General features: G+C 30.6%; 1 protein-coding gene across 1 annotated transcript; it reads right to left on the bottom strand.

The window, feature by feature from the left end:
• Nucleotides 1-7,330: 7,330 nt before the first annotated feature.
• Nucleotides 7,331-15,277, bottom strand: LOC129971985 (zinc finger protein 235-like). Its single transcript, XM_056085964.1, has 2 exons — nt 15,047-15,277; nt 7,331-8,293 (listed from the first exon to the last, which is right to left on the bottom strand). The coding sequence occupies exons 1-2, from the start codon at nt 15,275-15,277 to the stop codon at nt 7,331-7,333; spliced, it is 1,194 nt and encodes a 397-aa protein (XP_055941939.1).
• Between the last annotated feature and the right edge of the window lie 1,175 nt (nt 15,278-16,452).

Genomic DNA, 16,452 nt, shown 5'->3' with positions numbered 1-16,452 from the left:
TGTGAAAATCTTTACTAATATCAAAAACAGAATTTTTGTTTTATCTAATTTTTCCATTTGGATAAATACATTTTTTAATTAAACATCAAGTGAAATAATGCTGCAAACACCAATTCAAAATCACAATGTTGCAAATCAAAATTCGAAATCACAATTTTTTCAATTATTAACTGAACCTAATTATTTTTGTACAGTTAAAATATTGTAATACTTACCATTATTTAAAACTGTTACTTTGTTCGTATTTAAATTTTTGCTCAAATACTTGTTAGAGCTAGACTGTTAAAAGTGAACAGCATTACATTTGGAAATATTTTATTTATTAAATAAAGACAAATAATGAATAATGATTGTTTTATTGGAAGGGAACTGAAATTTTATTTTAGTTTAAACAAATTAGTATTTAACCAATTAGAATTAAAAACATAAAAAAAATTAAAAACGATAACTAGTTAAATATAAAGTTATCTGAACACAAAAACATATTTTCATCGTCAATAATCAATTAAAAAACAATAGTTTAGATATTTAATATATAGGTATATGCTTTGTCAAAATCGTGGAATTCATAAAGAAAATTTAAAAAACAAATTGCAACCATTCAAAATTTTTATTCAGTAAAGAATTTGAAGTAGTTCCATATAAGAGTAAAAGAATTATTTGCGTAGTTTTAAAATTAATTTCACTCATGCTTTCTCCTGTGATGCATATTGCAATTACTGCTGGTCGTGAATGTCATTCCACAACTTGGGCATTTTTAAGGTTTTTCTCCAGTGTGATATCGAACATGCTCCTTAGGATGAATCTTTTGAGCAAAACCTGTCTTACAGACTTCCAGCACAAAAGGATTGTCACCGGTGTGGGTTCGATAATGGTTGACGAGATGTACTTTCTGAATGCATTCTATTCCGCGTATATCACACACATATTGTTTTTCATATAAGGTGTGGATTCTGTAATGTCTATCGCGATCTTATTTCTTAGAAAATTGTTTATTACATATATTGCACATAATGCGCTTGTCGCTACCATATATTCCATAGTGATTTTTAAGAGTTCCTTTCGTACTGTATTTCTTAGAATATAAATTGCAAAAAAAATTTTCTTATGAGGACATACGCCGGATGGTCCAGCCACAGCTTTGTCATCTTCCGTAGTAGATAGGTTCTTTCACGTAATTAGCCATTTTCTTATTCTTATTTTGACCCTGAGAGTGCACTTCCAAAGAAGTATGTTCATTAATCTCACCCACTGACACTTGCCTTTTGCCAGTTTCGGCTCCTTACTTTCTGCTGGGAAATCAGGATTCACAATCAAATTCTCAGTTCCAGAAATATTACTAATATCTGAAAGCGTTTTGTGGATATCACATTCCAGAGAGTCGTTAAAATCATTTTTATCATTATTCAAAGATTGCCACTTATTATCTTCAAGTTTCATTTTAATTTCCTCATCAGCTGTTGCTTGCATAAGATCTGATACACCTGATTCTCTTTGTTTTTGTATGTCATCAACATTTGATTTTTTGACAATTATCTTTTTTTTCATAACCTTCGCGATGGCCATTTTCAGGTCTGTAACAAGATTCAACGGTTGAGGAAGCCGTGAACGATACATTTCCTTTACTTTGGACGACAATTGGCTTAACATTTGGATTGGGATTACAATATGAAATATCAAAAGGCTTCTTTAGTTGTGTATTGCTGGAGCTCTCTGCAGAAGTCGTCAACTTCTTTATCTTTAAGGGAAGTGACTACACTTCTTCATTATTTTGAAATAGCGATAAATTTGAGCTTAGATTTTTTACTTTCGTTTTGTCGAACAACTTGATTTAAATGCCGAGAACTGCCATTCCAATTTTCCGTACATTTGTTATTCGCTTCTTTATTTTTTTCATCTGAATTTCCTGTCATCGTTCTTATAAAAGAAGCAAGGAGGATTCTCACCATAAATCAACTTGTTATGATTTATGAATAAGCATAGGTATTGAGCCATTAATTTCCAACTGATATAAAGTTCTGACTTACCAAAAATGTATGACAAATAGTTAAATAGGTGAAAAAACCAAAGATTTTCTTTTCTTACAGCTTTTTCTTGTTATAAACGTTATTGATGACATTTAACGTTCGTAACTCTTGTTTTAGTTAAAGTACATTTAACAATGAATGTACTTTAACAACAATCGTTTAAAAATTCAAAAAAAATTGAAATTCCTAAATTCAAAAATCAAATATTTAAAATGTACATTCGCTTCATGTAGTTATTTGTGATATCATTTCAATTATTTTAATTTGCACATCAAATGAGTTAAAAAAAAGATTATGATCTGGAATGCTTATTAATGTCGCAGAGGTAGCATACAGACTTAGGTAATGGGTGATTTTTTTTTTGTCCTGAGATCCACAATTGACTTACAGCTTTTGCCGCATATTTTTCTAAATATTGATGAATTCTTAAAAAAAAATTTTTAAGCATATTTTTATATGCTTAAGTTTATTTTTATATGCTATTTTGAATAGCTTCCACCATAAATAATTTAATAAAATATTTGATTTTTAAAAATTTATTATAGTTAAGATAAAACTTCAAATAGAGCAGAAAATTTGTTCAAAGTGCCCATTTATTAATTATTTCATTCTTGTTATATAACTGGATGCACAAATATATAGACCGAAAACATGGAAAATAACGCGAAGCAATGATTAGAAGTATGAACGAATTCTAATGCAGAAATATAAGTTACATATCTGATAAAATTGATGATTAACGTAACATTTGGCTGAAAAAGACATCGAAACGAAGTTACAAGAAATGTTAAATTGGACTCTTTTGTAACCTCTAATTATAGCCCACCAATCGGATGCGGAGCTCCACTAATAACACAAAAAGCTAAAAATTCTGCTGAAAGAGATTGTATTTTTCTGGACATACTATTAAATGAAGTATATGGGTATCAGAAATTCTAAGCATATTTACATTCATTTTCTGTCTATAAACTAACATAAGTTTAAATTGGAATACATTTTTAGTCTTATAAATGTTATATTGACATTAATCAAAGTCTGAGTTTTTTTTAATGTGCTTTACTTTTATTGTTTTGAAACGCAATAAACTGTTTGAATCTTTAAAACTGTCATCTCACTAATTATTTTACACAACTCTCTCCTGACATTCAAATTTTTTTTCTAGTAAAAGTGCGTTTACCTAAACTCTTCACCGTCCATTTATTTTTTATATTTATTCCATTCCTTAAGGAAAATTAGAACCCTTATACCTAAACAATAAGTAGAAATAAGGTCTTATGATAGAGCCCTCGAATAAAACTTATCTTTTGACTAGCCGTTGCCACGAATATATTTTATATTCAGTATAGATTATTTGATTAATATAATTAAAGATTTTTTTAAGTTCCTATTTTATGACTTGAGAGAGTATGTTTTTAAGTGAAAGGGCAGTATGCAGTTTTTAAATTGATTCTCAAAGCTTGTGGAGAGTAAATTACCGATTTAAAAATAAAAAATAAAAACATTTTTTTTATTTCAGATATTTAATAATTCTTTTATTTAATACTGTAACGTAATAACATATGTTGTAATGACGTACTTGTTGTAATAACGTAATAATGCATGTTGGCTTATGAATATAAATTTCTACTAACAACAATAAAACTCCGATAGAGCTCTGACAAATACGATATTCAGATAAAACTACAATAAATTCAACTGTAGTAAGATGCATCGAGCATAAAAAGGAATTTGGATGGAATGAAAAGAACCCTTATTTTGTTTATATATTCCTCGGATCGGTACTTGTTTTATCCTCGATTTGTTTTGTTTAGTTCTAGTGACTCCTACAAAATAGAGGCTTCAGGGTTCTATATTGCTGCGTTCGAGATCTTGGATGATTCCGGCAATCATACGATGATTTTGCTTTAAAGCATAAGTCACTCTATCTGACAGCTTAATTTCCATATTGCGACACGAGAAGGTCCTTTGTTAAGTTCCTTGGAAAGAATCACATGATCTGGCGATCCACAACGAATTCATTCATTCAAACCCACAATCAATTTGTCGCCCATTCTCCTTGTATGAGAAGTTGATGTCAGATTGACTCGCCTCCATGCAGGATTCACCGTAGTCTCCTTTTCGGTGAGAGGGTACCAATGTGTTCCAATTGCCATATTCATTTTAGCGTTCGCATATTTTGATTGAATGTCTCAATTTTAATTTTCAATGTCGCCACTTTTTCCATTTTTGTAACAAATAAATTATACTTTATAGCGATGAAATAAAATAGTAATATGATTTATAAAAATTTGCTCAATCGAATGATTTTACCTAAAAAAGAAAGGAATTAAAAATATCTTTAAAAAATTATGAATTATTTCGTATGTATCCAAATTCTATTGACTGCTCGCTGCCGCTTGCTTCAACAAAATTGAGCATTATCCATTTTGTATTATCAAGAATCTGTTTTAGAAGCATTTGATATTTAGATCTTTCCGTGTGTTTTCACACCAAGTTTTGAATAAAACGTATTTTTCAAATATGAAATCAAAAATCAGCTATTTTAAATTTTCTCTTTTTATGATTAATTTGTTAAGTTTATCAATTAAGTTTAAAATTTCTTCTCTTAAAGTTTCTTTTCTCCGTTCAGAACTTTATATTTATCCCATAAATATATATATATATATATTCAAGTTTTAGTGTATGAACCGCAATCAACCTTTACATATATATTTGACCAAACAACCCGTATATGTAAAATAGGTTCGAGATAGCAATTAGTCAAAAAAACTAATATCATTCTAGATCATTATAATAATAAATAATTTATATATATTAATTAATATTTTAGATCCAAAAATTAACTAAAAAGTTAAATAGAATTTTCAGAAAAATGTTCAACATAAAAATAGTATATACTTTGCTTTTTATGCATTAATAAATAAACGCAGACAGGACAGCAAATACAGCAGAATTTAAAAGATATTTTTACACGATAATCCTTTTCAAAGCCGTAACAAGGACTTATGGGTTAAAAGTTAAATTATAAATAAGAATATGCATAAGAATATTCATAAGAATTCAAAAGGTAATTAAGATTGCTATGATTTTGAACCAAGTAAGTTTGTTTTTAAAAACGTTCAAAAATATTTTAAACAAATAAAGTAAAACCGAAAATAAAAATTACATTTCCTTTCAGCATCAATTATTATAATTTATTTGACTGATAATTTATTTCAAATTATATGCTGTTACTCTATAATCAAAAGGTTAGAAAAATTCGAATCTAAATCCAAATTTTAAGTTTAAAGAAAAGTGCAAAAATTTTATTTAAAAAACAGTTTACTTTGAAATCCTCTACATGGAAAACAAGTAGGAGCATTTTATATTTACCATTAAAAGTGTAAAAAAAAAAACAAGATGAAATATTAAAAAAGAAGGTACGAAAACCATTACAGTTTCATTGCAACAGTAGAATTTCGATTTAAAATGTCTTTTAAAATGTTTTCTTTAAGTTGTGAAAAACAAAAAAACAACAACAATTAATTGTTTTTTGAAAATTGTTTCTTGGAAAGATAATACTTTGAATTTCGAGAATAATGTAAAGATAATTTTTAGGCTTCCAAAAAAACAGAAACAAAACAAACTTTAACAAAACTTAGCAAAAATAAAACAAAATTTCGCTAAATTTTTAATTTATTAAAATTCCAATAATTATTTAAAAAAACCGAATTTCAAGTTGCAGCTTCTGAAACTTTAAAATTAAAATTGCCAAATAGGAAAGTTCCAGTTAATGAGTCTGTAAACGCCAAGAAATGCACGCACCCATTCATTATTATTATGCATCCAATTGCGTCCAAAGAAAGAGCGGCACTATTAAAAAAAATGGGTCCAATTAAAGAATTTTACACTATCTCATGATTCGAATTCAAATCCTGATTTTAAATTTAAGAAAACTGCAGACATTTTATTTAAAAAATAGATTACATTGTAATCTTACACATCAAAAACAAGCCGGATTATTATATCTCGACCATTAATAGTGGCAAAATGAAGTATTAATAAAGAAGCTACGAAAATCATTAGAGTTTCAGTGCAAAGTGAAACATTTTGATATAAAATAAATGTTTCTTTTAAAATGTTTCCTTTAAGTTTCGGGGGGAAAAATTATTTTTTTATTTTTATTTATTTATTTTTGAAAGATAAAACTTTGAATTTTGGGAATCATGTAAAAATAATAATTAGCAAAAAAAGACCGCTAAATTTTTAATTCTTTAAAACTCCAATAACTATTTTTAAAAACTAGTTACATGTTGCAAATTCTCACCATTAAAGAAATAGATTTGCCAAATTTGAGAGTTTCAATTAATCAGTCTGCAAACTCCAAGAAATTCACGCACGCATTCATTAATATTAACAGAAATTACACAAGTCAATAAAAATATAATGGACATGAATGCATTCCTTTAACAGAAAATGACTATAAAAAATGTCTTAAAAAGGCAAAAAATAGATCAATAAATAACACAGACAATATAATCTTTAGCGTTATATAAAAATATTTATTGAAGTATTTGCAAAACTGCTTTAAATATCATTTTCAAAGAACGATCTTCAATATATAAAGAAATGAAATCTTTGTCATATTCGTCAGTAATACAAAAACATATTTCATACCATATCTAAATTTTCCATTGGAACAAATACAAATATTATTTGCATCATAATAAAACATCAACATAAAAACTATTGTTTACACCAATTCAAAATAAAAAATAAAAAAAAAAATGTTTCAATGGATTTTTACAATTATTAATCAATCGAAAATGTACTTTTTCGGATAAAATGTCAAAATTTATTATTTAAAATCGCCATTTGGCTGATATTTAAAGTTTACCTCAAATGCTGGGAAAAACAGGAAATGAAACATGATATAACGAAATGCGGAAATATTTAATTTTGCATTCAAGTTAACACAAGGAATAATTGCATTAGGGGAACGCGTATTTTTCATATTAATTCTCGAGAATTGGAACTAGGGATTAAAAACTTTTTAAAAAGATATAAACAAAGTTGAAACCATAAGCAGATATGAATGCATCTGAACTGAAAACATATTTTCATTTTCAATCTTCAGTTAAAAGAACAATAGCTTAAAAGATAGGATCTCAAGAATACACATCGTCAAAATAATAAAAATCAAGCAGTAGTTTTAAAATAAAATAGTAACAACTTTCAATTAAAATTGTTTCATTTTGGTTAAGAATGTAAACTATTTTCATACAAGAGTAAAATAATTTTTTTCTGTAAATTGCAGATTGATATCATTTATGCTTTCTCTTGACATGCCTATTGAAACTACTTCTATAAGAGAATGTCTTTCCACAAACTGGACACTTATAAGGTCTTACTCCTGTGTGAGTCCTAACATGTCTTGTCAGACTATCTTTAGAAGCAAAAGGTCTTTTACAGAAATCACACACAAAAGGCCTATCACCGGTGTGAGTTCGAAAATGTCTATCGCGATTTCCTTTCTGAGTAAATGTTCTTCTGCATAATTCACATACAAAAGGCTTTTGGCCTGTATGTGTTCGATAATGAACGTAGAGATTACATTTTTCATTGAATTCCTTTGGACATAATGTGCAAGGAAATTTCTTCTTCCGAGGGCACATCCCTGAAGGTCCAGCCACAGTATTGTTATCTGTTATAGAAGAAATATGTTCCTTCAAGTTGACGGTTATATTCTCGCTCTTACTGTAAACATTTGAGTGTATTTCAAGTGAAGTATGTTCATCAGTTACATACTCCGAGACAGGTATCTTGCCATTTTCTGGTTCATTTCTTTCTGGTAGGAAATCAGGATTCACAATCAGTTTTCTTGGTTCAGAGATATTGCTACTATCTGAATGCCCTCTTCTAATAGCACATTCTAAAGAATCCATAAAATATTTGTTATCGGTATTCAGAGACAGCCATTTGTTCTCTTGACATGACATCTCATCTTTTTCACTACCTGTCGCATATATCAGATCGGATACACCTGATATTCTTTGCCTTTCCTCGTAAACACCAGTTGATTCTATGACAGCTGATGAAAGGTTATAAGCTGCGGGAAAATCATTTTCATGTCTGAAACAAGACTCAGCATTTTCTGAAGAAACCATTAAAGATGCATTTTCTTCCGTTTGAACGCCAATTACCCGAGTATCTGAAATGGCATCCAAATATGGACGATCATAAGATGTCCATAGTTGTGCGCTGTTAAAGGTATTCTCTGAAAAAGTCTGTGAGTGTGAATACGTATCGTCAAACGTATGAAAGTTGCAAAGGTGTATCTCACCGCATGTCACTATATTGTCACAAAATTCACAACGGTATTCATCCATTAATTTTCAATTTCAAAAAGAAATTCTTCTGATCAAAAAGATATAATAATCTATTATTAATGCGGTGACCTCTGCTTTGTTTCTTGAACAGTTTCCTGCTGTAGACAATGAGCTCTGTTTTTAAATTTCGCAGCTCTATCTATATTTATAACAGATACAAAGCGATGAATAAATTATAAATGAAATGTTTCTTTAATAACGTGCTAGAGCCATGTGTCCTAAGTTTGAGTTCGTGGGTTCGATTCTAATTAAGAATTATGTATCTAATATTTGAAATCTGCCTTCCCTTTATGCAAGTATCGTTGACGTTATTGATTTAATGTAAGCACCCGAATGATCAAACAGAAAAGAATGATATGGAAATTCCAATACTAAAACAGATTTCGTACAGAATTCATCGGTAATGAAACTTTAAAACTTGAGTGCGTTAATTAGTAAGATAAGAGAGTATTTCGGTCATAAATTTAAAAAATCAGAACTCCTAAAAGGTTCAAAGAACTCGTCTGTGAAAGGAAATATCCATTATTTTATTTATCTAAATGCATTTTAATTATTTTAAATTATAAAAAAGATTATCTATAAAATATGTTTCTACCTTTCATCGCCTTTTATTAAAAAAAACATTTTTATCTTTTTTTTTTCTCTTAACTGCATTCATTAATATTCGTTTAAAAAGTCCTAATAGATTCTTAACAATAAGATAAAATTAGTTATTTTTGTTCGGCTCCTCCTTAATCTTTAAAAAGAACGCTCTTCTTTCTTTTCATTTCAATGTTCTTCAATGCGCATTTGTGATACTTTTCTTCTGAAATGTTGGGTGTGCCATAAATTCGTGCACATTTCGAAAGATCTTAATCAAAAAAGGTAAATTTCATGAAAAATTGAGGTTTGCAGAAATATATTCATAAAGTCTTGGGACTGTTTTTCTCAGAAAAAAATTCGACTTATGACCGATGGTTGACACTCACACATATCAGGACAGAAAATTAGGATTGGCACTAAACATAAGATGAATTTGATCCTCATTCGGTGTTAGCAGTGTGCTATTGTTATCGTTATCGGATGAAGAAATTACAATTTTTTGCAAGAAAGATGAAACCCAAACGAACCACAAAAGAACGGTGGCATAGTGAAAGGAGTCAAGGCAAATAAAAACTCATTGAATGGGTTAATGAATTCGGTAAGCCGTTTTGAGGAACCTTGGAGTTTGGAAGATCGTCCAAAAAGTGGCAGATTATCCATCAGTGCGAACCGCGATCCTATTGCACAAAGTGTCAAGAGAAATTTAGCACATCGACAAAGTGTAGCAGTGCGCGTGAAGCAGATAGAGTAAATGGGATTTCGGAAACGTCGATCGACGCATTTTGCACGGAATATTGAAACTACATCCGTATATGTACTGACACTCCACAAATTATTAGCAGCAGAATTCAACGAAAGACAAGCTTTTGCAACATGAGCGCTTGTGCAAATGGAACAAGGCCCACAATAGTTACTGAACATCATGTGGAGAGATGAAGCACAATTTTCATTGCATGGTGAAGTCAATACGTAAAAGTCGATTACAAAATCTCGTAACTACATGACCAAACCCCTACATTCCCTTCGTATGACTGTTTCGTTCGGTTTCACAGCGTCCTTCATCAAGGTCAGTATTTTTAAAATTATTTGTTTATTTATTTTGAAGCGCGTTATCATGTATTTGGCCAGAAAAACTTTTCCGTCATTACAGAATGGAGTTTTACGTTTTCACGAGAAACTTGCACCTGCTTCTTATTTCTCTTTCCGTCAAGACGATCGTCCTAAACAAAATCATTGAGAAGCCGGTAATAAGCCGATGATGTAAAATTAATTGATCCTCAAGATCACCAGACCTTACACCAGTGGACTTTGGGTTGTGGGGATGTCTAAAGTCTCGTGTCTGTCTTTTTTTCCAACCTCTTTGGTGAAACTGAAAGATACTATTCAATGAGTCTTCGGTGGTATCGATGATGACTAGTTGCACTAAGACGTAATAGGAGTAGGTACGCGACTCACTTGTTTAATACTTTGGGTTAGCAGACATGTTAAGCATTTTTGATTTAAACTAAAATGCGATATTTTATGTTACTGTGCTCTGTTTTCATAAACAATTTCACTTTGATGTGTGAAAGCCATCTAATGGTCAGTTTTTAATTATTTTTTAATGATAAAAACAGCTGAAAATTTCTCTAAACATTAACCCGCAGTTTTTTCACCTCAGCATTTTACTCGGCGTAAATTCGAAATTAATGCTGACATCTTGAATACTTTGACACTCTTTTATTATCGCAATCAGATGCTCTCAGTTATCATTCAACTTTTGTTGACATTACGCCTCCTAGAAAATGGGAGATTTCAGTGCCAATGTTTGTTGAGTTACTGTAGGTATTTCCGAAAATGAAAAAGCAGATTTGAATTCTAAGTTTTCGATATTCTTTCTGATACTTCCCTTAAATATTTTGACGTTCATATGTCCATTAATTGTCGACACTTAATTACTTGTTAAGATTCATTGGTTGTACATATCGAAGACAAATTACATTCAACTAAAACATCTCAAATATTCATTCAATATAAAAAGAGTAGGAAAACTGTTAGGAAAGTAAAGACTCCAAAATATTTCGTGCAACTACTCATACATTGGATACTTCGGGCACTTTCAAAATGAACTTCAGTGGTTTTCTGGAATTATTCATGAAATTTACTCGACAAAATAAATTTCAAAATAGCAATAAAAATCATTAAAAAATTGATTAAAATGACATATTTTTGAAGAAAATTACATTTCCTTTCATAATCAACTGTTCTCTTTTAGAAGACTGACAATTTATTTCGACTTATATGAGAAATTATCTGCAATCAAAAGGTAAGAAATATACGCTAATCTTATTTTTAAAACTAAATTAGCAATAAATAGCTTTGAATTTTCTTTTTAGATTTGCATATTACTTATCGTATTTTTAAAGGTGAATTAGAAATAAATAATTTAATGTGAATTTGTTTTTTCAGATTTTTGTATTACTAACAGCATTTTGTGAAAGATGGTTCCCTTAGATTGATGATAAGAAATAAGGTTCATTTAAACATTTTATCCAATACGCTTTTAATAAATTCCTAGGTAAAATATTTTTAACTTCGAAGTCTTTTAGATATATAACTTATACATTTTTAAAAACCGCACACCTATCCTGTTTATTTTTCTATAAATTTTCCCAATTCCTGTTTATGTATTTAAACATCCAATCACATTTCAAGAGAGGATAAAAGCATTAAAAAAGGCTTTATTAAAATACCGTTTTTAGTACCGTATGATTTCGAACTAGATATTAATTATAAATACCAAGAAACTTTAAAATTTTAACACCTTACATTTCACATTAAAACCACTCAACATGAATAAATAAGCTGAAAATTAATATTTTGACCTTTCACAAAGTGAAAAATATAGGATAAAAAGTTAATGAAATTAGAAAACGGTGATAATTTCACTTCAATAATGGTACGTATTTCTAAGGAACAAGTTTAAAATATTTTTTGTTAATTTGAAAAAAAAAAACAAAAAAAAAAAAAAAAAAAAAAAAACAGAAAATACAATTACACTTCTAAAACTTAATCATTAAATAGTGTAAATGACTGGAAAAAAATTTTCTTCTGAAAGTAGTGCGGAAAAATAATAAAATGTCGCTTACTATTTAATTAATTATCTGCTAACAACAAACATTACAAAAACCTCGTTCGGAGCTGCAAATTCCCAACATTGAAAATGTATATTTATCAACTTTGGGTGCTCTGTTCGTGGTGCATGCCTCAACACATTTATTTTTATCATTATAAAGCATTAAACAAATCAGAGAAAATAAAATTGACACTGAATTTACTGAATTTATTTCTTTCATAGAAAAGGATTACAAAGAATTTCTTAGAAAGGAAAATATATCAGAGGGATGTTGGAATCTGACGTCTAATATAAAAAAAAAGGTTATTTAACTGTTTACAAAATTGCGTTGAATATTTCTTGTAGGACACGATCTTCAAAATAGGAAGAAAGTTCCTCATTTCAAAATTCGTCATTAATATTAAAAATAGATCTTACGTTTTATCTAATTTTTCCAAATGGAAAAAATGTAATTCATTTATTAAAGATCAAGTTATAAAGATTATTACTTACATCCAATTAGAAATTCGGTTAAATTGTCGGAATCTGGGAAAATCGGCACTAAGTTGGTAATTAAATTTTCAAAATATTCTAGAAAACATGCGATGAATATGATAGTGTTTTAAAATATTTAATGCATGAATTAAAACCAAAGCTAGGAATAATTATTGTTTTACTGAAAGGTAATCGAAACATGAATTTTTGGTTTAAACTCAAAAAGATTTAAAAGACTAGGAATAATAAAAAAGAAGAATAAATACTTAAATATAAAGTCATTTAAGTAGAAAAAAGTTTTCATCGTCAATTGCAAATTAAAAACAATAGCTTATATATTTAAAATCTATAAATGTATTTAATTCTAATAAATGTATTCTATGTATAGAATTCACATTTAAAATTTAAAAATAAAATTGTAAAAATGATAAATTTTTCTACTCAACAAAGAATTTAAAGTACTTTTATACTAGAGAAATATAAATTCTTCTGTATTTTGCAAATTAATTTCACTTGTGCTTTCTTTTGTGATCCTTTTTGCAGTCACTGCTGTTTATGAAAGACATTTCACGAAGTGGGCATTTATAAGACGTTTCTTATCGTTAAAAAAATGTGGTTTCTTTTTATTTTCAGTACATATAAATATAATCCAATGTATACTTACTGTTATTTGCTTCTAACTTATGTTTCAGTAATCAGATTATGTATAAACGGTTGTTTACGGATGTAAAATATAATATCAGTAAAATAAAATTCGGACATTTTTTTTTTATTTCATTAATCTTATCATAAATGATTCATTGGCCTTTTTTTATTTCACAATTTTCACAAGCATACATTTTAATGATCCTTAAAACTCTACTGAAGTGCCGCTCTTGATCGCATTTTTGTGAATTCCTTTCAAAATAGATCTAATGTTTAAATTTGCAATGTTAGTATGTTTAATCAAAAATATTCAAGTATATTCAGATTTTGTCCTTTGAGATGCATTTTTATTTTTGATTTCATAAATTAAAGAAATTTGGTATTTGAAAGAATGCAGGTAAATATGATGCTGGAAAATGCTTAGTTTCTTCAATCTTGAAAAATTAATCATTGCAAGGAATTAAAAAAAAATTGACGTAGAGGAGAAATTATAATGTAAAGCACAGTCGAAAGCACGTTGCTGGAGGAAGAGCACTGGTTACACAAACTGGTCACAATGGCAAACAAAAATTATTTTACAGTTTTCCAATGAGGCAGATGGCAGTGACATAACATAACGCCATCCTGTGCCCCTGGTGCCTATAACACTAAGTTATCTAACCAGTTGGATGAGCACAAGAGGGAAGGGGGAAAAAAAGAAAGAAAGAAGATAAAAAGAAAGAGACGACAGACCATCCAGGGTTCTCCAGAGAGAATCACATTGGTGTGAAATCCTACATGACTATATTCAATTTTTTGGTGATGTAATAACTGGATAGAGGGGAAAAGAATACTTAAACAAATGGTGACTTTGAGTTGAACTTACAGGGAAATGAGATTACTAACTGAAAAATTGATAAATTACATTGAGAATATCTGTATGACATATATTAGCATATAAGTAATCACTAAAGAGTCAGAAATCTGTGGCGTCCGTCTGAATCCTGTGGTTTTGATTTCCTTCTCGAGAACTGCACTTTTGAGGGAATTTTGAAGTTATAATTTCGGCTGATTTTGTCATGTGGCATTTTGGTCTCAGCTAATGTGTAGTCTTGAATAGGTCTTGGTATTTGTGAATATGGTTTACTATGGAGTGGATCTTGCCACGTGAAAGGGTATTCGATGCAACTCTCCTGTACCATTCTTCTTCGAGACTTGTTTCTGGCTTTCTCATGTGCCATGACAGAGTCAGTAGGCATTCGGTGGCATAGTGAATTGGGGAATCCTATCTCCCCACAGCTACAGTAAGGAGAGTTGGCCAGATAGAATCTGTGTAGGTATGTCGGGAATGGACCGTGTCCAGTGAAGAAAAGGACATCCGTTCTGTTCCAGTTGGCAGCGTATAGAGAAACTTTCGGTATTATATTGAATGTGGAGCGGCCTGTTTCACCTTCTTCCCATTCCTTTTGCCATATTGTCATCATATCGGTTTGGAGGATGTTCTTCAGGTGACATCTTGGGAGCTTCATTATATTCCGATCTTGATTAGCATTAGCCGCTGTTTTGGCTAGTTTGTCAGCCGCTTCATTCCCTTCATAGCCTACATGTGCCTTGATCCATGAGATGTTAATGTGAGGGTTTGCAAGAAGAAGGGTAAATTTATCTCTTGCTAATTGGCTATTGGATTTTGGAGAACTTGAGGCTTGTATACTTGCTTTATTGTCGACGTAAATAGTAACTGGATCTGATGTAGGAAGAGAGGTTGCGTATTTGACTGCTCTGTTGAGTGCTAGTAATTCAGCTTGGAAGACCGTGTTTTCTTTCAATAGGCTGGTTGACCATTGGTGTATAGTCACTGCATCCTGCATGACACAAAATGCAGCCCCAACTCCTGCTGAGGATTTTGATCCATCTGTATAGATCCCGAGTACTACATTCTGAGACCCACCGTCTTCCAACGAAATTTGATGTGCTTGGAGATGTTTGGAAGGATGTGACGTCCAGCCCGTAGCTCTGTATTCATACTCTTGTGGGCTGATATGTGGCATATCATGTACGATTCCACGAAGTCTGTACAGTTCAGTCATTCTTGCCATCATTTGAAGCTTCAGATGTAGTGGTGGCAAGCCAAGGATAACCTCAAGTGCTGCAGTAGGCGTGGTCTTGTATGCTCCCGTAATTGCTAACAGAAAGCTTCTTTGGATGGAAGAGAGCTTTCTTGCTAATCTAACCGTTGGGTGAAGGCACTAAACTCCAGCTCCGTGTGCAAGCATCCTTTCAATGACTGTCCTGTACAAAATTTTTCTGTGTCGAAGTGTTATCCCCCAAGATTTGCCAGCTATTTTGAGAAAATTGAATTGTTGTTGTTGCGCTTTCAATGCTAAATGCTTGAGGTGGGTATTCCAATTCAATTTAATGGCATGCGTCTGCTTTATTCTTTCTCCCTGCCAATAGATTCTGGGTCCTGCTACCCATTTACTAAACAGAATAAAGTTGGATTTCCCCGTGAACACTTCTAGATTGTTTATGTCAGCCCAGGATATAAATTGTGCTATTGATTCTTGGGTATTTTGTCTTAGATTTTCTTTTGTTTTGGCTTTAATGACCAGAACAAAATCATCGGCGAATGCTTGGATAGTTGTATGGGCAGGCCAGATTTTATTAAGCAGATCGTTCGCCACCAAGTTCCACAGAGCTGGACCACTGCATGATCCTTGGGGGCAGCCTTGCTTCTGTTCTCTTATGGCCCAGCCTTCTTGTGTGTTGAGGATTATTTTTCTGGCATGTAGCAAGTTTTCAAAGATGTTTCTTAAATTTTGGGGACATTGGAGTTTATCTAGATATTTAACTATTGAATGGTGTTGGATATTATCAAATGCCCCTTTGATGTCCACTGAAAGAACCAGAATATTGTCTTTTTCCTTTTCTCCATCATAAATTTTTTCTACAAGCTTTTTAAGAGCTGCATCTATGGATTTTCCTTCACGGAATCCAAACTGGTTATTGTTGATGAGTTTATTTGATTCTAGAAAATAAATAAGACGCTGTGTGAGTAATTTTTCTAGAACTTTTCCTACAGTAGGTAAGAGAGCTATTGGTCTGTATGACGTGGCTAGTTTAGGGTTTCTTCCAGTTTTTTGAAATAGGATGATATTGCTTATTTTAAATGGATCCGGGAATTTTTCTAGTGAAAGACATTTATCAAAATATTCTTTGAAAAGGATTGGGAAATTTTTGTTTATTGTTTTTAGAATTAGATTAT

Source organism: Argiope bruennichi, chromosome 6 (genome assembly GCF_947563725.1).
Source record: "Argiope bruennichi chromosome 6, qqArgBrue1.1, whole genome shotgun sequence".
NCBI lineage: Eukaryota > Metazoa > Arthropoda > Arachnida > Araneae > Araneidae > Argiope > Argiope bruennichi.
Note: the sequence above shows the minus strand (reverse complement) of the source record. Positions and strands in the feature narration are given on the sequence as shown.

Bases quoted from the DNA above. Each gene is read 5' to 3' on its own strand.
- LOC129971985 (XM_056085964.1), bottom strand. From the start codon at position 15,277: ATGACTGAACTGTACAGACTTCGTGGAATCGTACATGATATGCCACAT. The intron at 8,294-15,046 runs GTGACTATACAC...TCACACTCACAG, and splicing joins TTTGTGTCATGCAGGATGCA to ACTTTTTCAGAGAATACCTT.